Source organism: Lynx canadensis, chromosome B3 (genome assembly GCF_007474595.2).
Source record: "Lynx canadensis isolate LIC74 chromosome B3, mLynCan4.pri.v2, whole genome shotgun sequence".
NCBI classification, from domain to species: domain Eukaryota; kingdom Metazoa; phylum Chordata; class Mammalia; order Carnivora; family Felidae; genus Lynx; species Lynx canadensis.
The window spans coordinates 102,353,783-102,374,477 of NC_044308.2; the positions used below are offsets into that span (position 1 = coordinate 102,353,783).

The 20,695-nt window shown below is 42.6% G+C and overlaps 1 protein-coding gene across 1 annotated transcript; it reads left to right on the top strand.

The window, feature by feature from the left end:
• Window positions 1–286: 286 nt before the first annotated feature.
• On the top strand, window positions 287–18,917 carry LGALS3 (galectin 3). Its single transcript, XM_030319158.1, has 6 exons — window positions 287–377; window positions 7,452–7,473; window positions 9,162–9,569; window positions 11,635–11,723; window positions 15,241–15,406; window positions 18,618–18,917. The coding sequence occupies exons 2-6, from the start codon at window positions 7,456–7,458 to the stop codon at window positions 18,771–18,773; spliced, it is 837 nt and encodes a 278-aa protein (XP_030175018.1). The 5' UTR covers window positions 287–377; window positions 7,452–7,455; the 3' UTR covers window positions 18,774–18,917.
• Window positions 18,918–20,695: the final 1,778 nt, after the last annotated feature.

The window sequence follows — 20,695 nt, forward strand, 5'->3', positions numbered from 1 at the left end:
GTTAAATAAGCATACTCTGAAAGCTTCGCAGACTCTGTCTCGGTCTGAGGAGTGACCAGGTGAATCTGGAGACAGGGCGGTGAACGTGGCCACAATTCCAGGTCTCGAGGGGGGCGGGCGCAGGAGACCGACTGGAGGCTGCGGGGCTGGGGGTCTCTCCAGGTCAGGAGCCACTGCGGCGCCGGGTGTGCGGTGGGGCAGTGCCCGGCCCCACGGCAGGGAGAGGCCCGGGTGTGTGTGGGTGGAGGTCCCGCCCCGGGAGAGGCGGGCCGGCCGGGACTATTTGAGGCGCGGAGCCACCGCCCCGCCAGGGATCGTACCAGGTCGCTTGAAGTTGCCCCCCGCAGCAAGCTAACTAGGGAGCGCTGGGCTGTGGGGTGAGTGGCGGGGGCGCCTGGGGACGGGGGACGGGGACGGAGCCTGCTGTCGGCCCCGACGGGGCAGGGGCGAGAGCGCCCGCGCGGGGGTCGGGGGTCGGGGGCCGGGGGCCGCGGGTGGGCGCGGAGAGGCGGAGGGCCGCGGGCGGAGCTGGGGGAGCCGTCCTGGGCAGGGGCCGTAGCCTGCGAGCCCTGGAGGGAGCGGTGTGCGACTCCGGGAAAGTTAGCGGCGCTTTGCACACACTCAGGCACTTTGCTGGGCGGGCCCTGGGTGTGTCGGCGGGCCCTGGGTGTATCGGCGGGCCCTGGGTGTATCCGCGGGCCCTGGGTGTATCCGCGGACCACCCGCCGGGGCGCAGGTCACCCTCCGCAGAGACTGGGAGGCTCGACCACGGCGTCCCGCCCTCCCGCTGCGCGCCGGGGTTCCAGTTCGGGGTTAGGAAGCCGGTCCCCCTTCGCGGGAGGTGGGGAGCCTGCCCAGGGACTCTGGAGGCGGCTCCTGCGCCCCGGGACTGGGCTGCGCGGCCGCTGCATCTGGCTGTGGGGCGCTGGGGCTCTTCCAGCAGGCCTGGCGGCGGCAGGGGCTGCAGCGGCTCTCGGGGTGCTGATCCCTCAGAAAATGGTGATGCCCCGGGGCCTGAGTGGGCATGTGCCCGGCTTGGCGAAGACCGCACATCTTAAGCTTTTGCAAATCGGTGACTCATCCCTGCCCAGATTGGCTAACTTGGGCATTAACATCCCGGATCTGTGCTGAGGACGTGTAGGGTGTGGCAGAATGGTGGCCCAAAAGTGCAGAGCTCCAGCTGGGGGCAGCTCTTAAGACATGTATGAAGATGTATTCTGAATTATCAGTTCCTTACATAAAAACACTAAAACGTGTCCATTCTGAGGAGTAGGACCTTAATGCCAGAGAGTCACATAGGGGACACGTAAGGTGAGACCCCCCCCCCCCCCCCCGTCAAGTTAGTGATTGCTAGTCCAGATACTGTGGAATGTTTGTAAAGTGACTCCTGGGAGTTGGGTCTCTGGACAGTAAGGACAGGTGAACCGCAGTGACCCAATCTGTTTCTCGGATTCTGGGAAAGGAATGGAAAAAGTTCATCTGTGTTCTTTGGAAGATTGGAACTGCTTCCTAAATTCATAATGTTTGGGGGTTACACTTAGAATCAGCATGTTCTGGGGAAAAGTTTGATGATGGTTTTTGAATGTGTTGAGCTTAAAAGTGTTAGACGAATGCCTCACCACGTTACTTAAGTAGCAGAAGAGGGGGCAGTCTGCCTGATAGACTGACCCCCAAAGCTAGCTTTTTTTCAATGGAATAGGCAAGTCTCACTCTGTTCAGAGGTCTTTAATCAATATTTCACTATGCTACAAATATACATAAGTGCTTTACTTATTTATTTTTTTAATGTTTTACTTTTGAGAGAGAGAGAGAGAGCAAGTAGGGGAAGGACAGAGAGAGGGAGACACCAAATCTGAAGCAGGCTTCAGGCTCTGAGCTGTTGGCACAAAGCCCAACATGGGGCTCTAACTCATGAACCATGAAATCCGGAACCATGAGATCATGACCTGAACCCCAAGAGGTGCTTTAATATAAAGACTTTTTACTTATTGCTAGTGACGTCAAAAGGCCAGTATTGGTCTCTCCTATAACTTAGGTACTTATTTGCCTAGCATCTCATCAGGCAGACTCTAAATCTTTTTTTTTAAGTTTGTTTGTTTGTTTGTTTGTTTATTTAGAGATGGGGCGGGGGGAGGCATGAGTCAGGGAGGGGGCAGAGAGAGAGGTAGGGAATCTCAAGCAGGCTCTGTGCTGTCAGCTCAGAGCCTGATGTGGGGCTCGAACTCAGGAACTATGAGATCATGACCTGAGCTGAAGCCAGATGCTTAACCGGCTGAGCCAGCCAGGTGCCCCTAGACTCTAAATCTTAACTGCAGCAGAGACTTATATTCATATGTTATAACTTGAGCATCTCATGTTGACCTTAAATAAGATTGGCTTATAAAGTTAATGTATCCGAGACTCATGGTAACTTATCTAAACCATAGCCTCTCTTTCCTGTGATAGTTTGGGAAACAGGCTCCTCCTGAGGACAGCTGAGTTAGCATTTGGTATCTAGTTCCTGAACTGGTTCTTCTCATTAAATTCTGAGTGGTAAGCCTGCCAGAACAGTGCTTGCTATAAACTTCCAATTTGCTGCTGACTAAGTATCATGTGTTCTCTCTTGATTGATGTTCAGCTTTTCCATAGGGGGAAAAATCAGTAACTGAGAGGCGCAAGGTAACTTTACCTTCCTTGATGCTGAGGAACTATGATAAGAAGGAAATCCTAGTAAAGGACCAGTTTCCTTTATTCCAACTCAGCATCACCGAATTTGGCCTTGGAAAGTGGATTTTCCTCAAGCCCTGTTCCATGTTTCGGCAACTGCCTCCTGTATTCTTCGGAGAGGAGTGTGGGCAGTGCCTTGGGGTTCTGAGGAAATACATTCATGATCCACTTCTCTTTCAGCTCGTATAAAGGTCAAGGCCCTTTGTGAGCAGAAATTTCAGAAGTGCTCCCAGGAACCCTGACTACTGGACTAATTGCTAGGTGGGCCTAGAATAGCCTAGTACAGTAGATAGCTACTCTTTATTAGAGGGTAAAGTACAATTAACAGCCAATTAAAATGGTCTGCATTATGACTCATGTTTAAATTCCTTATTCCAAAGCAACACTGAACTACTTCCTGTAGGTTTTTCCAAATATGAAGACCCAGGTAGTACTTCCTCAGTGTTTTGTTTTGTCTTTGATATAGTTTCTTTTCTGGAGCTTCTAAATTCTCTGATTCTGGGAATGGCAGGATAGAGTTCATATATCTATAGCATCTGTAGGGTGAGAAGTTTTTTTTTTTTTTTTCATTTAATTATCTCTTTATATAAATCCATCTAAAAAGAAAGAAAGAAAGAATTTTTCCAGGCAACTAAGAAGACTTTTATCCAGGGGCGCCTGGGTGGCGCAGTCGGTTAAGCGTCCGACTTCAGCCAGGTCATGATCTCGCGGTCCATGAGTTCGAGCCCCGCGTCGGGCTCTGGGCTGATGGCTCAGAGCCTGGAGCCTGTTTCCGATTCTGTGTCTCCCTCTCTCTCTGCCCCTCGCCCGTTCATGCTCTGTCTCTCTCTGTCCCAAAAATAAATAAACGCTGAAAAAAAAAAAAAAAGAAAAAAAAAAAAGAAGACTTTTATCCAAATAGTTTTTTTTTTTTTTAAAGTTCTATGGTTGCTAGATTTCAAAAAAGCATTGGTTATAAACTTTTTCAAAAAAGAGATCTGTTGGTTGAGAATTAAGATAGCAAAACAGTGCATACCCAGTTTTTGGAAAAGTACACTTTATTGGTTTAAATATGGTTATAATTAGTAAAATGACTGTGCAAAATGTCATCGTTGTATTCGGTATTGGATACAGTGAGTGTTGGAGCTCACTGAATGAGTCACCCAGCTTTTTCTGACAAAAACATGATCGTTTTAAATTTGTTTATAGTTTCAACATGTTATGTAGTTCTGAGTGAATAAGCCAGAGAATTAATTTCTAAGTGAAGTAATAAACACTTTTTAAGGACTATATTTTAAAATTTCAAAGAGTGAAGATTTTACATTAGTATAAAATGAGTTTGAATTAAGAGTGAGGGTCCTTGGACCCTTGGTTGTTGGCCTGCCAAGGACGGAATGACTTTGGGCCACCATATTAGCTTTCTAAGCCTCTGTTTCCTCACCTCTAAAGTGGGAATATTAACCTTCCCCTGAAAATCTTATAAGATTATTATCAGAATGAAAATAGGAAAGGTATGGGAAAGTGCTTCATAAACCAAAAAGTACCACACTAATGCAGGATTTCATTATTCTAATGGGCTTGTCTAATGTGTCACAACACAATCCAAACTGTCACCCAAGGCTTTATGTGAAACACAGTGGAAAGAAATTGAAATCTGCTTTGTTTCTCAAATTGTTTTGGTTGGAGCTGGAAATAAGCTGAATATGCTCCAGCAGAGACTTTAGGAAGAAATGTTAAATTTTGGAAATGCTGTCTTTTTTTTTGGAAATGCTGTCTTTAGTTTCTGGTTTTAGTCAGCCTTTAAACACATCTTAGTTTGATAGGTGTTATATTAATAAGATACTTTATAAGGCCAATGGTACAGATTTAGCTAGTTTTTTTTTTTTAAGTTTATTTATTTGTTTTTAGAGAGAGAGCAAGTGCGAGCAGGAGAGGGTCAGAGAGAGAGGGAGAGAGAGAATCCTAAGCAGGCCCCAGGTTGACTGTCAGCATAGAGCCAGACGTGGGCTCCATCCCACAAACCAGGAGATCATGACCTGAGCCGAGATCAAGAATCAGACGCTTAGCTGACTGAACCACCCAGGCACCCCCAGATTTAGCTGGTTTTAACTATTGAAAATAACTTTTTGGCTTTTATTGACCTGTATATCTACATTTTTGGAGGGATATACACACTAATCAGCTTAAAGTGTTTACTCAACCAGGCACAATTTTGCCCTCCCTCCCCTGCCCCCAGGATATTTGGTAATGTCTGAAGACATTTCTGGTTGTCACAATGGGGAGGGGGGGTATTGTGCTACTGACATCTTGTATATTGAAGCCAAGAATGCTGTTCTACATCCTGTAATGTTCAGGGCAGCTCTGACTCTGACAGTGTATCTGACCTGAAACGTTAGTGGTGCTGAGACTGTGAAAAAGCCTTTGCCGAATGGGGATATTTAAGAGAAGTCAACAATATGTATAAAGTTATAAATCTGGGTCTTTGGCATGTTGCCTAGGAATGGAAGAAAAGTTTGTGTGATCAAAGGAACTGAACTCTCTGCCCACCTTGAAGTTCAAGATTATTTCCTACTGCTGTCCAAAACGAGAGTCTTTGCTTTCTTAAGAAATGTCCCTTCTAGGGCGCCTGGCTGGCTCAGTCAGTAGAGCATGCAGCCCTTGATCTCAGAATTGTGAGTTTGAGCCCCACTTTGGGTGTAGAGAGTCCTAAAAATAAAATCTTTAGGGGCGTCTGGGTGACTCGGTCAGTAAACGTCCGACTTCAGCTCAGGTCATGATCTCACGGTCTGTGAGTTCGAGCCCTCTGTGCTGTAGCTCAGAGCCTGGAGCCTGCTTTGGATTCTGTGTCTCCCTCTCTGTGCCCTGCTCGCTCTCTCTCTCTCTCTCTCTCTCTCTCTCTCTCAAAAAACATTAAAAAATAAAAATAAATAAAAAAAATTAAAAATAAGAGACATCCTTTTTTCCCCCTTTTCTGTAACAACTCTTCTCTCAAGTTCCTCTTGCGGTGGCAGCACACTTTTCTAAGCAGTGGTAGCCTTTTAAGGAAGGAACACCAGCAGAGGAGCACCTGACTTCTGCTTTAAAAGATCAAATGCTACAAGAAACACATGAATATAAGCCCTGGGAGCGTCACTGTGACTTCCTAGCCAAACTGCCAGCAGTTTTCCACTTTAGAAGATGGACACGGTGATATGCTTAAACTGCTTCCAAATATGTTTGAGAATGCCGAGATTAAAAAGGAGATGTGCAGAAAAAATCAGTAGGAGGTAACATTTAACTGGGTATAAGTAACAGCAGAGTTTGATAAGGTATCTGGTATGTATAAATGAAGGAAGGATATTAAGTCCTAGGAGGGGTTCTGCCTTTTTTTTTTTTTAACCAAAAAGTGTAATATTTTACAATTTTAGGACATATCAATTAGGATCTCTTGGGGTAATGTCATTTCTTAAAATAATTTAGTAAATCTCACAAGTGAGCAACTCAAGGAAAAAGAGAGTCTGATTGTTTAAGGGCCAGGTCACTTTGGCAGGTGATCCTGATCCGAGAAAACTCACCCAGGCCCTCAGGAGTCCCAGGTTGTCGTCCTCCCCTCACTGCCAGAGCACCTGCAGCAGGGATACGTGTGAAATATCTTCTATGGTTAGAGCCATGGCTCAGGGAGAGGAGCAGGAGAAAGCAGGAGTGATACGTCAAGGCCTCCCCTGGAGTCAGCTTTGGGCAAAGCCAACTCTGTTTGGTATCATCCTACCCAAAAATATTTTCCTCCACATTGTCTGACTCTCCTCTCATCTCCTCTCCTCTTTTTTTTTTTTTTTTCTTCACACCCTTGTTTGTTATACTGCTGGAGTTTCATTTGGAATAAAAAATATCTTGAAATAAAAAAAGGAAGAAAGGGGGAAGAAAAGAGGCATCTTGTGCCTGCCTTTCATTTTCATTGCTCCACATCTGATCTCACCTCTCCTTTAAGGCTTAGCTCAAACAATACCACCTCTTCCCCTCTTAGAAGTAATAGTTCTAGTTGAGATGCCCCATCACACAGTCTGGTCACAGTATTGATCCCTTGTGATCCCTGCTGGCCTGTGAGCCCTTTGACCATACAGATCTTGGCCTATCCATCTTCAAACCCAGACAAGAGCCCACACAGTGCCTGACCCAGAGCAGGCATAAATATGTGCCATTGGAGGAATAAATGATTGGCAGTAGCTACACATAGGGGCACTGGTTTTCAAATCTCAGTAGAAATCAGTCAACTCTGCTTTCCTCCTAAAACCCGGAAGATGGCATGGGGCTGATCTTGGGACCGGGAAGGGAGGTGGGTGATTACCCTTTGTAAGAGGCTGAACCCTTTGTAAGAGGTGGTGGAAAAAGCTCCCAGGAAGGAAGGTGTGGAGGATCACTGATGAACCAGGACTGTTTGTGTTTTTACCAAAGAAAGGGGCAGAACATTTTCTTCCTTGTTCTTCTCTCTCCTGTCTTGTAGGCCTCAGGATTCAGAACACAGGCTAGTATGATTAGAGTTTAAAGTTATTAATTAAATAGGGCTTGGTAATCTAGCTGGAGTGCATTCCTGCCCTTTGATGAGCTGTTTTGGTAGTTCCAACACCACTGATTTAGGCGTATCTAGGGAATAAACTGGCTGGGGAATAAAATGCCTGCCTATAGATTGTCTAGAACTGCCCAATGAACTATTTGTGATGTTGTGTTGATATGGAAACTGGTCAAATCTAGGATCAAATGATAACCTATCTTTTTTTTCCTCCTTTCAGGAAAATGGCAGACAGTTTTTCAGTAAGTGTTTTATGTTTATTTTCTTAATATATATTCCATGTAGGCTGAGGACTTTTTTTTTCCTTTACCACCAGACATTCCCTTCTAATTTTCTCACCATTTGGCTTCTTCTGGCTTTAACTGCCCAATGAGGGCTTATTAGCTGAAGTCTTGTTTTTCCAGAAGCAGATTCAAGAAGAAAGCGAGGCAGATAGAGGCCTGAGACTCACTAATAGTAACTCCTTTACTGAAAAGCCTGGGGCAGAAGCAAGTGGATTTCATGCTCAGGAGCTGAGAAATAGTATGAGCAATGGGAAGTGTGGTGCAGTCTGAGCATCCTAATTTCTGTGATTGTTTTTCTCACATCAGTTAGAGAGTATGTGCTTTTACATAGAGGAAGGCTAGCTCCTGACTTTGGCAAATTATAAATGGCAGCCCTCCATGCTCTGAAATGATGGAGGCAAGAATAAAGTGATACAGGAAATGTAGCAGCTGTGCAGACGTCCCATGAGGCAGAGAGGAAAGGAGAGATACCCTGGCTTCTCACTTCTTCCCACTCTTTAATCTCTTGCCAGTACTGCCCCTTAGCCAGACTCTGGAAGCCTGGCAAACACCATCTGCAGGGGTCAATTTCCCTGAGATCAGGGCAAGGGAAGGAAGAGGGATGGATTTGACCAGCACATTGGGAATATGGCAGGGCTGACTCTTTGCTATCAAACATGGAATTCATTGAACTATGGGAACTCAGGCCCATCACCCTGACCACCTGCTATAGGGCATCTTTTCATCTGAACCATGTAGTTGTTTGATTTTGATAAGCCATGATCATCAAAATGCAGATAAGGCAAGTACAGACCTGTATCAGACACCACTGTGCATGGCCATGCACCTATTGTGCCTGCCTGGGCCAGGCTTGCGGTTCTGCTAGAAATTAGAAATGGGACTAGGAGCCCTTTGAGAGCTGCTAAGAATGTAACTACCCCTGTCCAAAGTCCTCTTCTGGAATGGTCTTGTGAAATGGGATGGAGACTCTTATTAAGCTATCCTGGTTCTCTCCAAGGAAAAGTCTGTGCCATTGGATAGATGTGTTAACTTTACCACGTAGTTAATATATTGACCCACTATGGCCAAGAAAGTATAGCAATCATTATTAGAATAACAATCAATCAATAAAATGCATTCTTTATGGCAAGACGATTCATGTTGAGAACTGTAAATTGTTTTACTTTCCATTTTCTGTATGGCTCCCCTCCTCCCCAGACAGTAATCAACCTGGAATCCCACTTACTTAATGGCATGATCGGGCCTTTTAAAAAAAACCTAAACTTTAAAAATTTTAAATAGTCCTAGATTTACAGAAAAATTGCAACGATAGTACAAAGAGTTCCAGTATACCCAAGCTCACTTTTCTCTATTGTTAATGTCTTACATTAGTATGGTACACTTGTTAGAAATAATGAACCAGTGCTGATACATTCTTACTAAAAAAAAAAAAAAAAAGAATAAAGTGATGAAGCATATGTAATCTCAAAGTTTCATTTTAGTCTTAGGAACTGCAGACTATTTAATAGGTGGAAAAAGTTTGGTTGATATGAATTTCATACCTTCACCATATCCCTCTACTTCTTAGATCACATATTCCTGTTTCCTGAAAATTCTGTTTTTGTGAATGTTTTTCCTCCTGTAATTGTTTACGTCTTTCTTTCCAGCTTAATGATGCTTTGTCTGGATCTGGAAACCCAAACCCTCAAGGATGGCCTGCCGCATGGGGAAACCAACCTGCTGGGGCAGGGGGCTACCCAGGGGCCGCCTATCCTGGTGCCTACCCTGGACAGGCACCTCCAGGCGCCTACCCTGGACAGGCACCTCCAGGAGCCTACCCTGGACAGGCACCTCCAGGAGCCTACCCTGGACAGGCGCCTCCAGGAGCCTACCCTGGACAGGTGCCTCCAGGAGCCTACCCTGGCCCCACAGCACCTGCTTATCCTGCACCAACTGCACCAGGAGCCCACCCTGGGCAACCGAGTGGGCCTGGGGTCTACCCTCCTCCTGGACAGCCAAGTGCTCCTGGAGCCTACCCTGCTGCTGGCCCCTTTGGCGTCCCTGCTGGACCACTGGTAAGATGGAGTTAGTTGTTTCATATACTTGATTGTGATCAGGACAAAGCTAATGAAGAAAGAACACAACAATTGTCTGGAGCATTGGTGCCATTACTTTGCTGTGCTGTGGCTGGGAGCTGGCTCTGCACACTGACATGCAAAGGGCTTCAGAGAGACCTGAAGCTTTAAATTCACTGGTTAGAGCCACTTTTCGAGGACCAGCCATGATGTACATCAGTCCAATAGAAAAAAGTAGTTATTTGTATTGCGTTTAGTATGCATACTGTTAGTATAAAGAGAAGTCAGTGTATCTTTTGAAGACCTTTGTAAAGCAGCTTTAATATAAATGAAGTCAAGATCATAGTAATGGGGGAACATTTTGGTTACTATTATTAATATACACTGAGTACATAACATGCACCAGCAGTGTGCTTCCATGTGAATGATTTCATTTAGCCCCAAAACCACCCTAGAAGATATGTTATTATCCCTACTTTACACTCGAGGAAATGGGACAATAGAGAGTCATACAACTTGCCCAGGGTCATAGAGGGAATGTGTAGGGAAACCAAGGTAATGTGGTTTTGAAAAACCTTCTAAAGGTAATTTTGTGATCTAAGGATTGAATTTCCCTTTATGTTAAAACCCACTTTAGTAAATGAATTCTAAATGTAAAATCTAACTGTGGGGCTCCAGACACATCTCAGACACAGATCCTTCCCTTCCAGATGTATAGACTAGTTGGGGGATAACATACAGATGTGAGGCAAGTGTTTAGTAGTAGCATGGGATCAGACCCTTCCAGGACTATGTGGTTGCTGGCACAGGTAGCGTCTGACCTGCTTTTAGGTCAGCTTGGAGGAGAGTGCAGAGAAGGTGTTGGGAGTGTGGGAGGCATTGAGCAGGGCCTTGACCACAGTTAGTCATTTGTAGACAGATGGGGACGTGGAGGATGTGGAAAGGAAGAGGCAGATGTGAGAGAGGTTACAAAAGAAGCCCAGGAGCTAGTGGTTAGGTCTTAGGAGTCAGAGATGACTGGGTTTTTGATAATGGACAACTACAGCACCGGCCAAGGGACAACCCCAAACAGGAAGTCGGGAATGAGACCTGATGGGGGATGGGGAAGAAGAGACAATTCCAGCTCACACCTGTTGGATATGAGGCATTGTAAGCAAATTCAGGAGGAAGTATAAGGCCTGGAGAGAAAAGACTTGGGTGGTGGTTGAACCCAGGAGGAAGAAATTATGAAGGGAAAAGAGAAGAGCCAAGAGAGTTTTGGGAATATTTACAGCACCTTAAACATAGATGGCCAATAAATTTTTGTGGAAGAACTAGGGAATGTATTAAATAAAAAAGTGTTCATTTAATACATAAATTATCTGCCTTTAAAAAAACTAAACTTTAAAAATTTAAAGTTCTAGATTTACAAAAAAATTGCAAAGGTAGTACAAAGAGTTCCTGTATACCCTACACCCACTTTCCTCTGTTGTTAACATCTTAAATCAGTAAGTATCTGCTAAGTATCTGCCACATTCAAAGCACCCTGTTGATGTCATGTAAGTAGAATTTAGGAGAACTCACAAGTCCCCAAATGTGACACAATGTCTGCCCTCAGGGAGCAAAATAACCATGGTGAAGTACATTATGTGACAAAGGTCTTAAGAGTGGCACAAAGTTGTGTATCTAAAATTGATACAATTATATCTCAATAAAAATAATAAAAAAAGAGTAGCTAGCAAAAAATGTTAGTGTTGATTGCAAGGTCTAGCTTAAGCCTTTCCAAAAAATAGTCCAAGTGAATGAATTATAGATTGGGATGTCTTAGTAATTCCTGAGAAATACAGTGCTCCAAAAGGGAATATGTTCTGTCTTTGGTACCAATTAACTGATGGTTTTATTCTTGACTATTGCTTGTGCATGGAGGAAGCCTTATCTCTTCAGGCCCTGTGCAGGGTGGCCTGAGAGTCTGGAAAAATGGCTTAAATTAGGATTATATGTTATTCACATTCAGCAACATACTTTTCTTTCTTTCCCCAAGAAAATATGACTCTTTATTAACACATACATGTTTTTTTATCCCCAGACTGTGCCTTATGACCTGCCTTTGCCTGGAGGAGTCATGCCTCGCATGCTGATAACAATTCTGGGCACCGTAAAGCCCAATGCAAACAGGTAAAGAGCAAAATTAGCAACTCAAACATATTTGTCAATTGCCTCTTGAATAAAGAATGATCTGTACTGATGCATAGGGGCACTTGTACCCCAATGTTTATAGCAGCATTCTCAACAATAGCCAAATTATGGAAAGAGCCTAAATGTCCATCAACTGATGAATGGATAAAGAAATTGTGGTTTATATACACAATGGAATACTACGTGGCAATGAGAAAAAATGAAATATGGCCTTTTGTAGCAACGTGGATGGAACTGGAGAGTGTGATGCTAAGTGAAATAAGCCATACAGAGAAAGACAGATACCATATGGTTTCACTCTTATGTGGATCTTGAGAAACTTAACAGAAACCCATGGGGGAGGGGAAGGAAAAAAAAAAAAAAAGAGGTTAGAGTGGGAGAGAGCCAAAGCATAAGAGACTGTTAAAAACTGAGAACAAACTGAGGGTTGATGGGGGGTGGGAGGGAGGGGAGGTTGGGTGATGGGTATTGAGGAGGGCACCTTTTGGGATGAGCACTGGGTGTTGTATGGAAACCAATTTGACAATAAATTTCATATATTAAAAAAAAAAAGAATGATCTATTTTGGATTTTAATGAAAATTCTAAAGCTACACATTTAGAATTCTATCCCGTAGAATTGGGATTATCCCATAAGTCAGTGTATGTTCCCACCGAGGGACAAAGTGCCCCTCGCTCAATCTTGTTTTTCTCCCAGAACCACAAGGAAACAGTTCTCCTTTGTGAGCACAAAGAGAAAGAGCAGAAAACCCATTCAGAAAAAACTAGCTTTTCCCTCACAGTGAGAGCCTTAGAATTTAAGGGAAGTAGAGCCTCAGTAATGTAATACTTGGCCATCCCTCCACTCTGAGCCATATATTGTCTAAAAAACCAAGCATGCATTTCATGTCTAGATGCCCATCAAAAATTGGGGTGAGGAGCACCTGGGTGGCTCGGTCAGTTGGGTATCCAACTTTGGCTCAGGTCATGATCTCGCGGTTTGAATTCGAGCTCCGCGTTGGGCTGTGTGCTGACAGCTCAGAACCTGGAGTCTGCTTCAGATTCTGTCTCCCTCTGCCTCTCCCCTGCTCACGCTTTCTCTGTCTCTCTCTCAAAAATAAACATTAAAACAATAAATAAATAAAAATGAAAAATTAGGGTCAAAACCACAAAGATCACACTGGATGTAATTTTGAGTTAGTGAGAGCTTGCGTATCATACCACTCTCTCCTCATACTTGTACAGATCACCCTGCAGTCATGCATGGCACAGTGCATTCTAAGATCTGGTGAGCTTCACTGCCATTTCCGCCTTCCTACTGGGCACATCAGGAGAGTGCCAGATTCCCATGGTGTCAGCCTGGTCTACAGATGTTAAGTGGCTGGATGGGGGAACCCTAGTCTTCTGAGTAGACACTATTAAAGATTTGGAAAGAAGTTAAAGACTTCATCAAAATAAGTCAGCCTTTGCCATTGGAACTGGTTTGATGGAGGTGAGCTAGGATGGAGTAAGACTGAGCTAATTTAGGAAAATCCATGCTGATTTATGGCTGCCCTGGAATGCCTGGCTCTGGTTATTACCACTAGTTATTTACATGTAATATGAGCAGGTTAAGGATATCCTGAAGACATCCAGTATACCTGTCCCTGAGGTTAGTGGTACCATTAAAGCTCCTGCAGCCATAAATTAATCTGTGTTTCTGGGTTTTGTAAACAGTGCACAAAAGGTACAAATTCAAGCTATGTATACAGGTATACAAGAATCCATAAGCAGCCTCTGTCACCTTGCTCCTCATGGATTAATGGAAACCACCTTGTCTGTTACCAGGAATTGGACTCCGCCTCCAGCTTAATCATTTACATTCAGATTGCTCATTTACTCTACCTCCAGCCAGTTTTCCCTGGTTCTGTGTGGTAGCCACTACCCTTTCCACCCAGCCTATACAGCTTCTCTAAACACAGTGCTTACCTGAACAATAAAGCTTGTCTCACAGCCAGTTATAAAACGTATATATCCTCTGTCTACGTCCTTATCCATCTTTCTTCCCCAAATACCACACAGAACCCAGCACACGTGATCCTGTGCGTATGGCACTCACGATTTGTGAATATCTGCCCTCCTTCCTCAGCCGCTATCACACAGAACCACACTGGTATGTTTGCCTTATTTAGGGTTATTGCATTAGAAACTTTAGCTCCAATAACACTAGAGATGTAGACAGAGCCTGTGGCAGATTAAAACTAATTTTGGTTGAAATGATTAAGAGGATAGTAAACAGAAAAAAAAATGGTTGCTTCTTCTGCAAAATCTGTGTGAGGAATTACATGAAAAAAAGAATGCTTAAGGTGGCAGAGATGGCAAGATCTTCCTTTTCACTGTAGAGAAAATACAGCCATTGGAATTTTTAGTCAAATACTAATTCTGTTGTCGTCTGTTTTGACCCTCTCCCTGTGAATTTAATATTGGAAGATACATTTGTGGCTGTATATGTCTGTTACTGGGCAAATGAAACAACCCAAGGAATCATTGTTAATAGGTCTAGAGTGTAGACCTTGCTTTAAAACAAGAACACCAGCTGATTCTGATGTTAGTACTCTAGGGAGCACACTTTGAGAAGCTGAGGGATAGAGTTAATACTCTAACAGTCCGAGGACTTGTGTTTGCATTAACAGCCAAGGAGAAGGAATAGGGTCAAAAAGTTAAGCCAGGACTTCCATTAATTCCACCTCACATCATGGAATGTTTAACACATTTATCGCCATGACCTCACAACTTAGCAACAGGATACCGAACATTATGTTGTCTCATTCTTGTTATTTTAGGACTTAGGTTTTTGGTTAACTATAAGGAAGGCAGGTATTCGATAGCTTTTATTTATTTGACTGGCCTGCCTTTCATAGGTATTAAAAGTAGCTTGGGAGGGCAGGGAAGAGGTAAGCATTATTATTTGCCATGTAAAGCATAAAGTGGCCCTAAACTTACATAAGGAAACCTTGAAGAGTTTTCATAGTAGAGGCAGTAAAGAGGGAATGATAGCTGAATACAATGATGTGACCAAAGACAATGAGGTAAAACAATGGAACACATACTGCCTTACTTACTTTCAGATACTACAAGAGTACATCAAATACTTGGCCTAGTATACGTTCCAATTTGAAGCCATACTCTGGTTTATTTACTTCCTGTTTAGAAAATGTCCCTGAATTTATAAACTGATTTGCTCTTTAGAAAATTATATGTTCTTTGGGGCGCCTAGGTGGCTCAGTTGGTTGAGTGTCTGACTCTTGGTTTCTGCTGAGGTCATGATCTCAAGGTTCATAGGTTTGAGCCCTATGTGAGGCTCTGTGTTGACGGCATGGAGCCTGGAATTCTCATTGTCCTCTCCCCTTCTCATGCCCCCCCTCTCTCTCTGTGTGTGTCTCAAAAATAAATAAACATTAAAAAAACCCTATGTTCTTCACTTGATACATATGTACAACTTGAATCATTTTACTAATTCTGGTCTTTGGTTTAAACAGACTTGCTTTAGATTTCAAGAGAGGGAATGATGTTGCTTTCCACTTTAACCCACGCTTCAATGAGGACAACAAGAGAGTCATTGTTTGCAATACAAAGCTGGAGAATTTATGGGGAAAGGAAGAAAGACAATCAACTTTCCCATTTGAAAGTGGTAAACCATTCAAAGTAAGTTATTGCTACTATTATATATTGATAATGTATATTTTTCATGGGGAATCACTCTAAAACCACAATGCATTTGAACTGAATTTTTTATCAACTGTCCCGGGAGACCTAACTAGAACATCTGCTCCTCATCTTAGGACCAGGCTCAGCAGGACTCGCACACTCCCCAACTCCATTCACGCATTTCACCATCGTCCCTGTTGCTACACCTTTGAGTTTAAGCTTTTCTGGAAATGAGAAAAATAGCATCTTTAATAAAAAAGGCAGAAAGTCTTGATGGTACAGTTGGGCTGAGATTTAGTTCTTTAATACAGCGTAGTTGGCATAGCAATCAAAACTAATTTTGTTAAGTTCTAAAATTAATGCATGTTTGCTTTATGAAAAGATGTATAGGTTTTCAAATTAAAAAGTTCTCCATCGTTTCTCCTTTCCCCCAACCTCACAAAGGTTGCAACTTGGTATCTTTCTAGTATTTTCTATGACATACAACACACTATTTATCTACTTTATTTAAAAAAACTTTTATTGGGGCGCCTGGGTGGCGCAGTCGGTTAAGCGTCCGACTTCAGCCAGGTCACGATCTCGCGGTCCGTGAGTTCGAGCCCCGCGTCGGGCTCTGTGCTGACGGCTCAGAGCCTGGAGCCTGTTTCCGATTCTGTGTCTCCCTCTCTCTCTGCCCCTCCCCCATTCGTGCTCTGTCTCTCTCTGTCCCAAAAATAAATAAACGTTGAAAAAAAAAAAAAAAAAAACTTTTATTAAGTAATTTCTACCCCTGAACTCATGACCCTGAGATCAAAAGTCACATGCTCTACTGCCTAAGCCAACCAGGCATCCCAACATACTTTTCATTTTTAAGCACTGCTGCAACAAATATTAGGCCCACAGTGTTGCGTTCAGAGTAGAGTGGTTTGTAGAGTAGAGAGTCTACTAATAGCTAGACTGTAAACTCCTCAAGGGCAGGGACCTATAAAGACCATATTCTACATTCGGTGGACATCTTTTCATAGTAGAACATTTTTACTTAGGGGCACTTAGATGGCTCAGTCAGTTAAGTGTCTGACTCTTGATCTCAGCTCAGGTCTTAATCTCAGGGTTGTGAGTTCAAGCCCTATGTTGGGCTCTGTGCTGTGGATGTGAAGCCTTCTTTAAAAAACAAAACAAGGGGCGCCTGGGTGGCTCAGTCGGTTAAGCGGCCGACTTCAGCTCAGGTCATGATCTCGCGGTCTGTGAGTTCAAGCCCCACATCGGGCTCTGTGCTGACAGTTCGGAGCCTGGAGCCTGTTTCGGATTCTGTGTCTCCCTCTCTCTGACCCTCCCCCGTTCATGCTCTGTCTCTCTCTGTCTCAAAAATAAATAAATGTTAAAAAAATAAATAAATAAAAAATAAAAAACAAAACAAAACAGAGGCTCCTGGGTGGCTCAGTCGGTTAAGTGTCTGCCTCTTGATTTTGGCTCAGGTTATGACCTCACACTGCGCGTGGAGCCTGCTTAAGATTCTCTCTCTTCTTCTCCCTCTGCCCCTCCCCTGCTCGTGCTCTCTCACACGCTTTCTTTCAAAAACAAGCAAATAAAACATGGTTACTTAATAGTATTTCAACTATTGAGATATGTGATAATTCAACAAGTACCCTATTGATAATTTGAAGTATGTAAATATTCTAAATGAATAAAACCTGGAAGGCTTGTTTTACTAAAATACTGTAATAACTGTCCATATCTTTGCTTCCTAGAAGAATAATTTTATTCCACAAGTGTACATATTTAAAATTTAGGTAAGATATTGCCAAAGTGCCGCTTCCAAAAGGATGTAAGGATAAATGTGCTCGCTACTAATTATTGGGAAGTGTTCCCACTGCTCTTTCCAGAACTGGTTGTTATTGATCTTCACGGCATTTGCCACTTTACTAGAGGAGTTCTACTTTAGTATGTTTATTTATTTATTGAAGTACAATTGACATACAGTGTTACGTTAGTTTCAGGTATACAACATAGTGATCAACATCTCTATGTGTCATGCTGTGCTCACAAATGCAGCTACCATGTGTCACCATACAACACTATTACAGTACCATTGACTGTATTCCCTATGTTGCACCTTTTATCCCAGTGACTTATTCATCCCATAACTGGAAGCCTGTACCTCCCACTCCCCTTCAACCATGTTGTCCATCCCTGTATCCCTCTCCCCTCTGGCAACCACCAGTTTGTTTTCTGTATTTATGGGTCTGTTTCTGCTTTTTGTTCATTTGTTTCTTTCTTTGAATTGTTTTTTAGATTGCAGTAAATGAAATCATGGTATTTGTCTTTCTCTTTTTTTTTTTTTAATTTTCAACGTTTATTTATTTTTGAGAGAGAGAGAGAGGCAGCACGAGCAGGGGAGGGGCAGAGAGAGACAGAGACAGAAACCAAAGCAGTCTCCAGGCTCCAAGCTGCCAGCACAGGGCCCAACACGGGGCTTGAACTCATGAACCGTAAGGTCATGACCTGAGCTGAAGTCGGACACTTAACCGCCTGAGCCACCCAGGCGCCCCTATCTGACTTATTGCATTTAGCATAATACACTCTAGGTCTGTCTGCATTGCTGCCAACAGCAAAATTTCATTCTTTTTAATAGCTGAGTAATATTCTATTGTATATATATACCACATCTTTATCTGTTCATCTACGGATACACACTTGTGTTGCTTCCATATCTTGGCTATTATAAATAATGCTGCAGTAAACATAGGGGTGCATATATCTTCTTGAACTAGTGTTTTTCATTTTCTTTGGGTGAATACCCAGTAGTGAAATTACTGGATCATATAGTATTTCTGTCTTTAATGTTTTGAGGAACCTCCATAGTGTTTTCCACAGTGGCTGCACCAATTTACATTCCCATGCTCAAGGGTTCCTTTTTCTACACATCCTCACCAACACTTGGTGTGTTTGTATTTTTACTTTTAGGTGTTGGGCATACAAAGACTTTGTTTTTATGTAGACACATTATTAAACTTTTCCTTTATAGCTTCACCTTTATCATTTTTTTCACTTTCTTTTGCTTAAATCTTTAAATATCTGGAGTCTATTTTGACTGCAAAGTCACTTCTTTGGAGTTCAGTCAGTTCCACAGATGATCATACAGATGAACTATGGGACATTCTTAGCTCAAGCCAGACTGGTTTTGACATAAATGAGCATTCCTAACAGTTTTGTGTATGTGCCATTTCAGATACAAGTGCTGGTTGAATCTGACCACTTCAAAGTTGCGGTCAATGATGCTCACTTGTTGCAGTACAATCATCGGATGAAAAATCTCCACGAAATCAGCAAACTGGGAATTTCTGGTGACATAGATCTCACCAGTGCTTCACACACAATGATATAATCTTACAGGGGAAGATTTAAAAAAATGAAATTGAATATGAACCCTTAGACATTTAAATCTCATGTTTACTGACTGAAAAATTTTACCTTTATTCATCAATGTCCTTCTTGTAAATCACTCATTTAATAAACATTCTAAGAGTTACCTGTCTTCATATGTCATTTAATTGGGGCAATTTATTCTCTTTTCTTTTTAAAGATTTTTTTTTTTTAAGTGACCTCTGCACGCAACATGGGGCTCAAACTCACAACCCTGAGATCAAGAGTCGCACACTCCACTGGCTGAGCCAGCTAGGCATGGGCCAATTTATTCTTGATAATGCATAATGGACTCAGTGGAAAAGGAATATGTAGCAATATTAATACTGCATTAGAGTCTCCCAAAGTTTCCTATGCTTGCTAAAATAAGAAAATAGTATTTTAACCTCTGTGTGTTTCCATAAAAACCAGAAGATACTGCAAGGAAATCATTCTCCCATTCTCTTACTTAAGGAAATATATATTCAGAAAATAAGAAAAAAAGAAACAGTTTAGGTTTTTTGTTTTTGTTTTTGTTTTTTTTTTTACTGTTAGCATTCTGGTGTATTTCTTTTCATTCCTATTTTCTCTTTCTAAACTATACTTAGCTGTTTTCAAATATAGCTGTTTTGAAACCTTGCTGTAAGTTCTCTTGGTTTTTAGGAAATATTATATTTATAAAGAAAAAAGCTCTTAATTGATCTATAATAAGCTTGAGAATTAATAGTTCCCATTGCCAACATTCTCAACCATGCCTTTCTGCCCTTCCTCATTATCAGCAAGCCCAAAGATTAACACAATTTCAAAACTAGGATGTAGTCATAGCACTTCAAAAGATCAAAATATTGTTTGGTCTATTGTTTCTATACTACCACCTCCTAGATATTTTATTATTACAAGGTGGGTTCCTCAGGAAGCAGAGATTAGAACACAATAGGTTTATGGCGGAGAATCTCACAATTAACAGCTCGGGATGAGAAAGCACACAACTGGGCAGAGGAAGAAGTTGGGCATCAATGCCTCAGCCCACCCTGCAGGGGTTCTGAAGCTGGGATGATCCTTGGGAGCTGTCAAGAGGACGCTGATCAGTGAGTAAATACAAGCCATCTGAGAAACAGTATGATCTTGGGTGAAGTGGCTGTCTTCACCTGAGGTAGTTTTCACACAGGGATGGTACCTGAAGCCTGTCTAGAAACACTTCTAGCAATTAGAGGAAAAAAAATCTTTCAGTCCTAAAGAGGGATGTGAGCAGCACATCACATCTTATTCGGAAAACTATGTTGGGGCACCTGGGTGGCTCAGTCAGTTAAGCATCCAACTCGATTTTGGCTCAGGTCATGATCTCACAGTTCATGAGTTCGAGCCCCTACATGGGGCTCTATACTGATAGCATGGAGCCTGCTTGGAATTCTCTCTCTCTTCCTCTCTCTGCCCCTCCCGTGTGTTCTCTCTCAAAACAAACTTTAAAAAATAATTAAAAAAAAGAAAACTATGTTAATTCCTTACTCTAACATTCTGATCTTGACTATTCCACAGCTATGATTAAGTGGAAAAACTTGCTAAGTGGAAAAGCTATGGAAAAAAGAAGGGACTTGGTTTACACAAAATTACTGAAGTCCTGAGCCTTGGTTCCTTTGTCTATAAAATGGTAATACAATACGTCTTTTGTAGGGTTACTGTGATTGTTGAATAAATATTGTTTGCAAAGGGGTTGTTATATAGTGGTAGGTCCTCAATAAATGGAAATTCCTTTTTTTTTTTCATTTTTGGAAAGATGTTTGTTCTAACCAGCTATATTCCTTCATTGTAACTTTAAGGATTTGCCTAATACCTCATAATTCTAGAGTCCAATAGCCCAAGAACACTGTCTAGTTGTAGGGCAAATTGATGGCTGCTACCCATCCA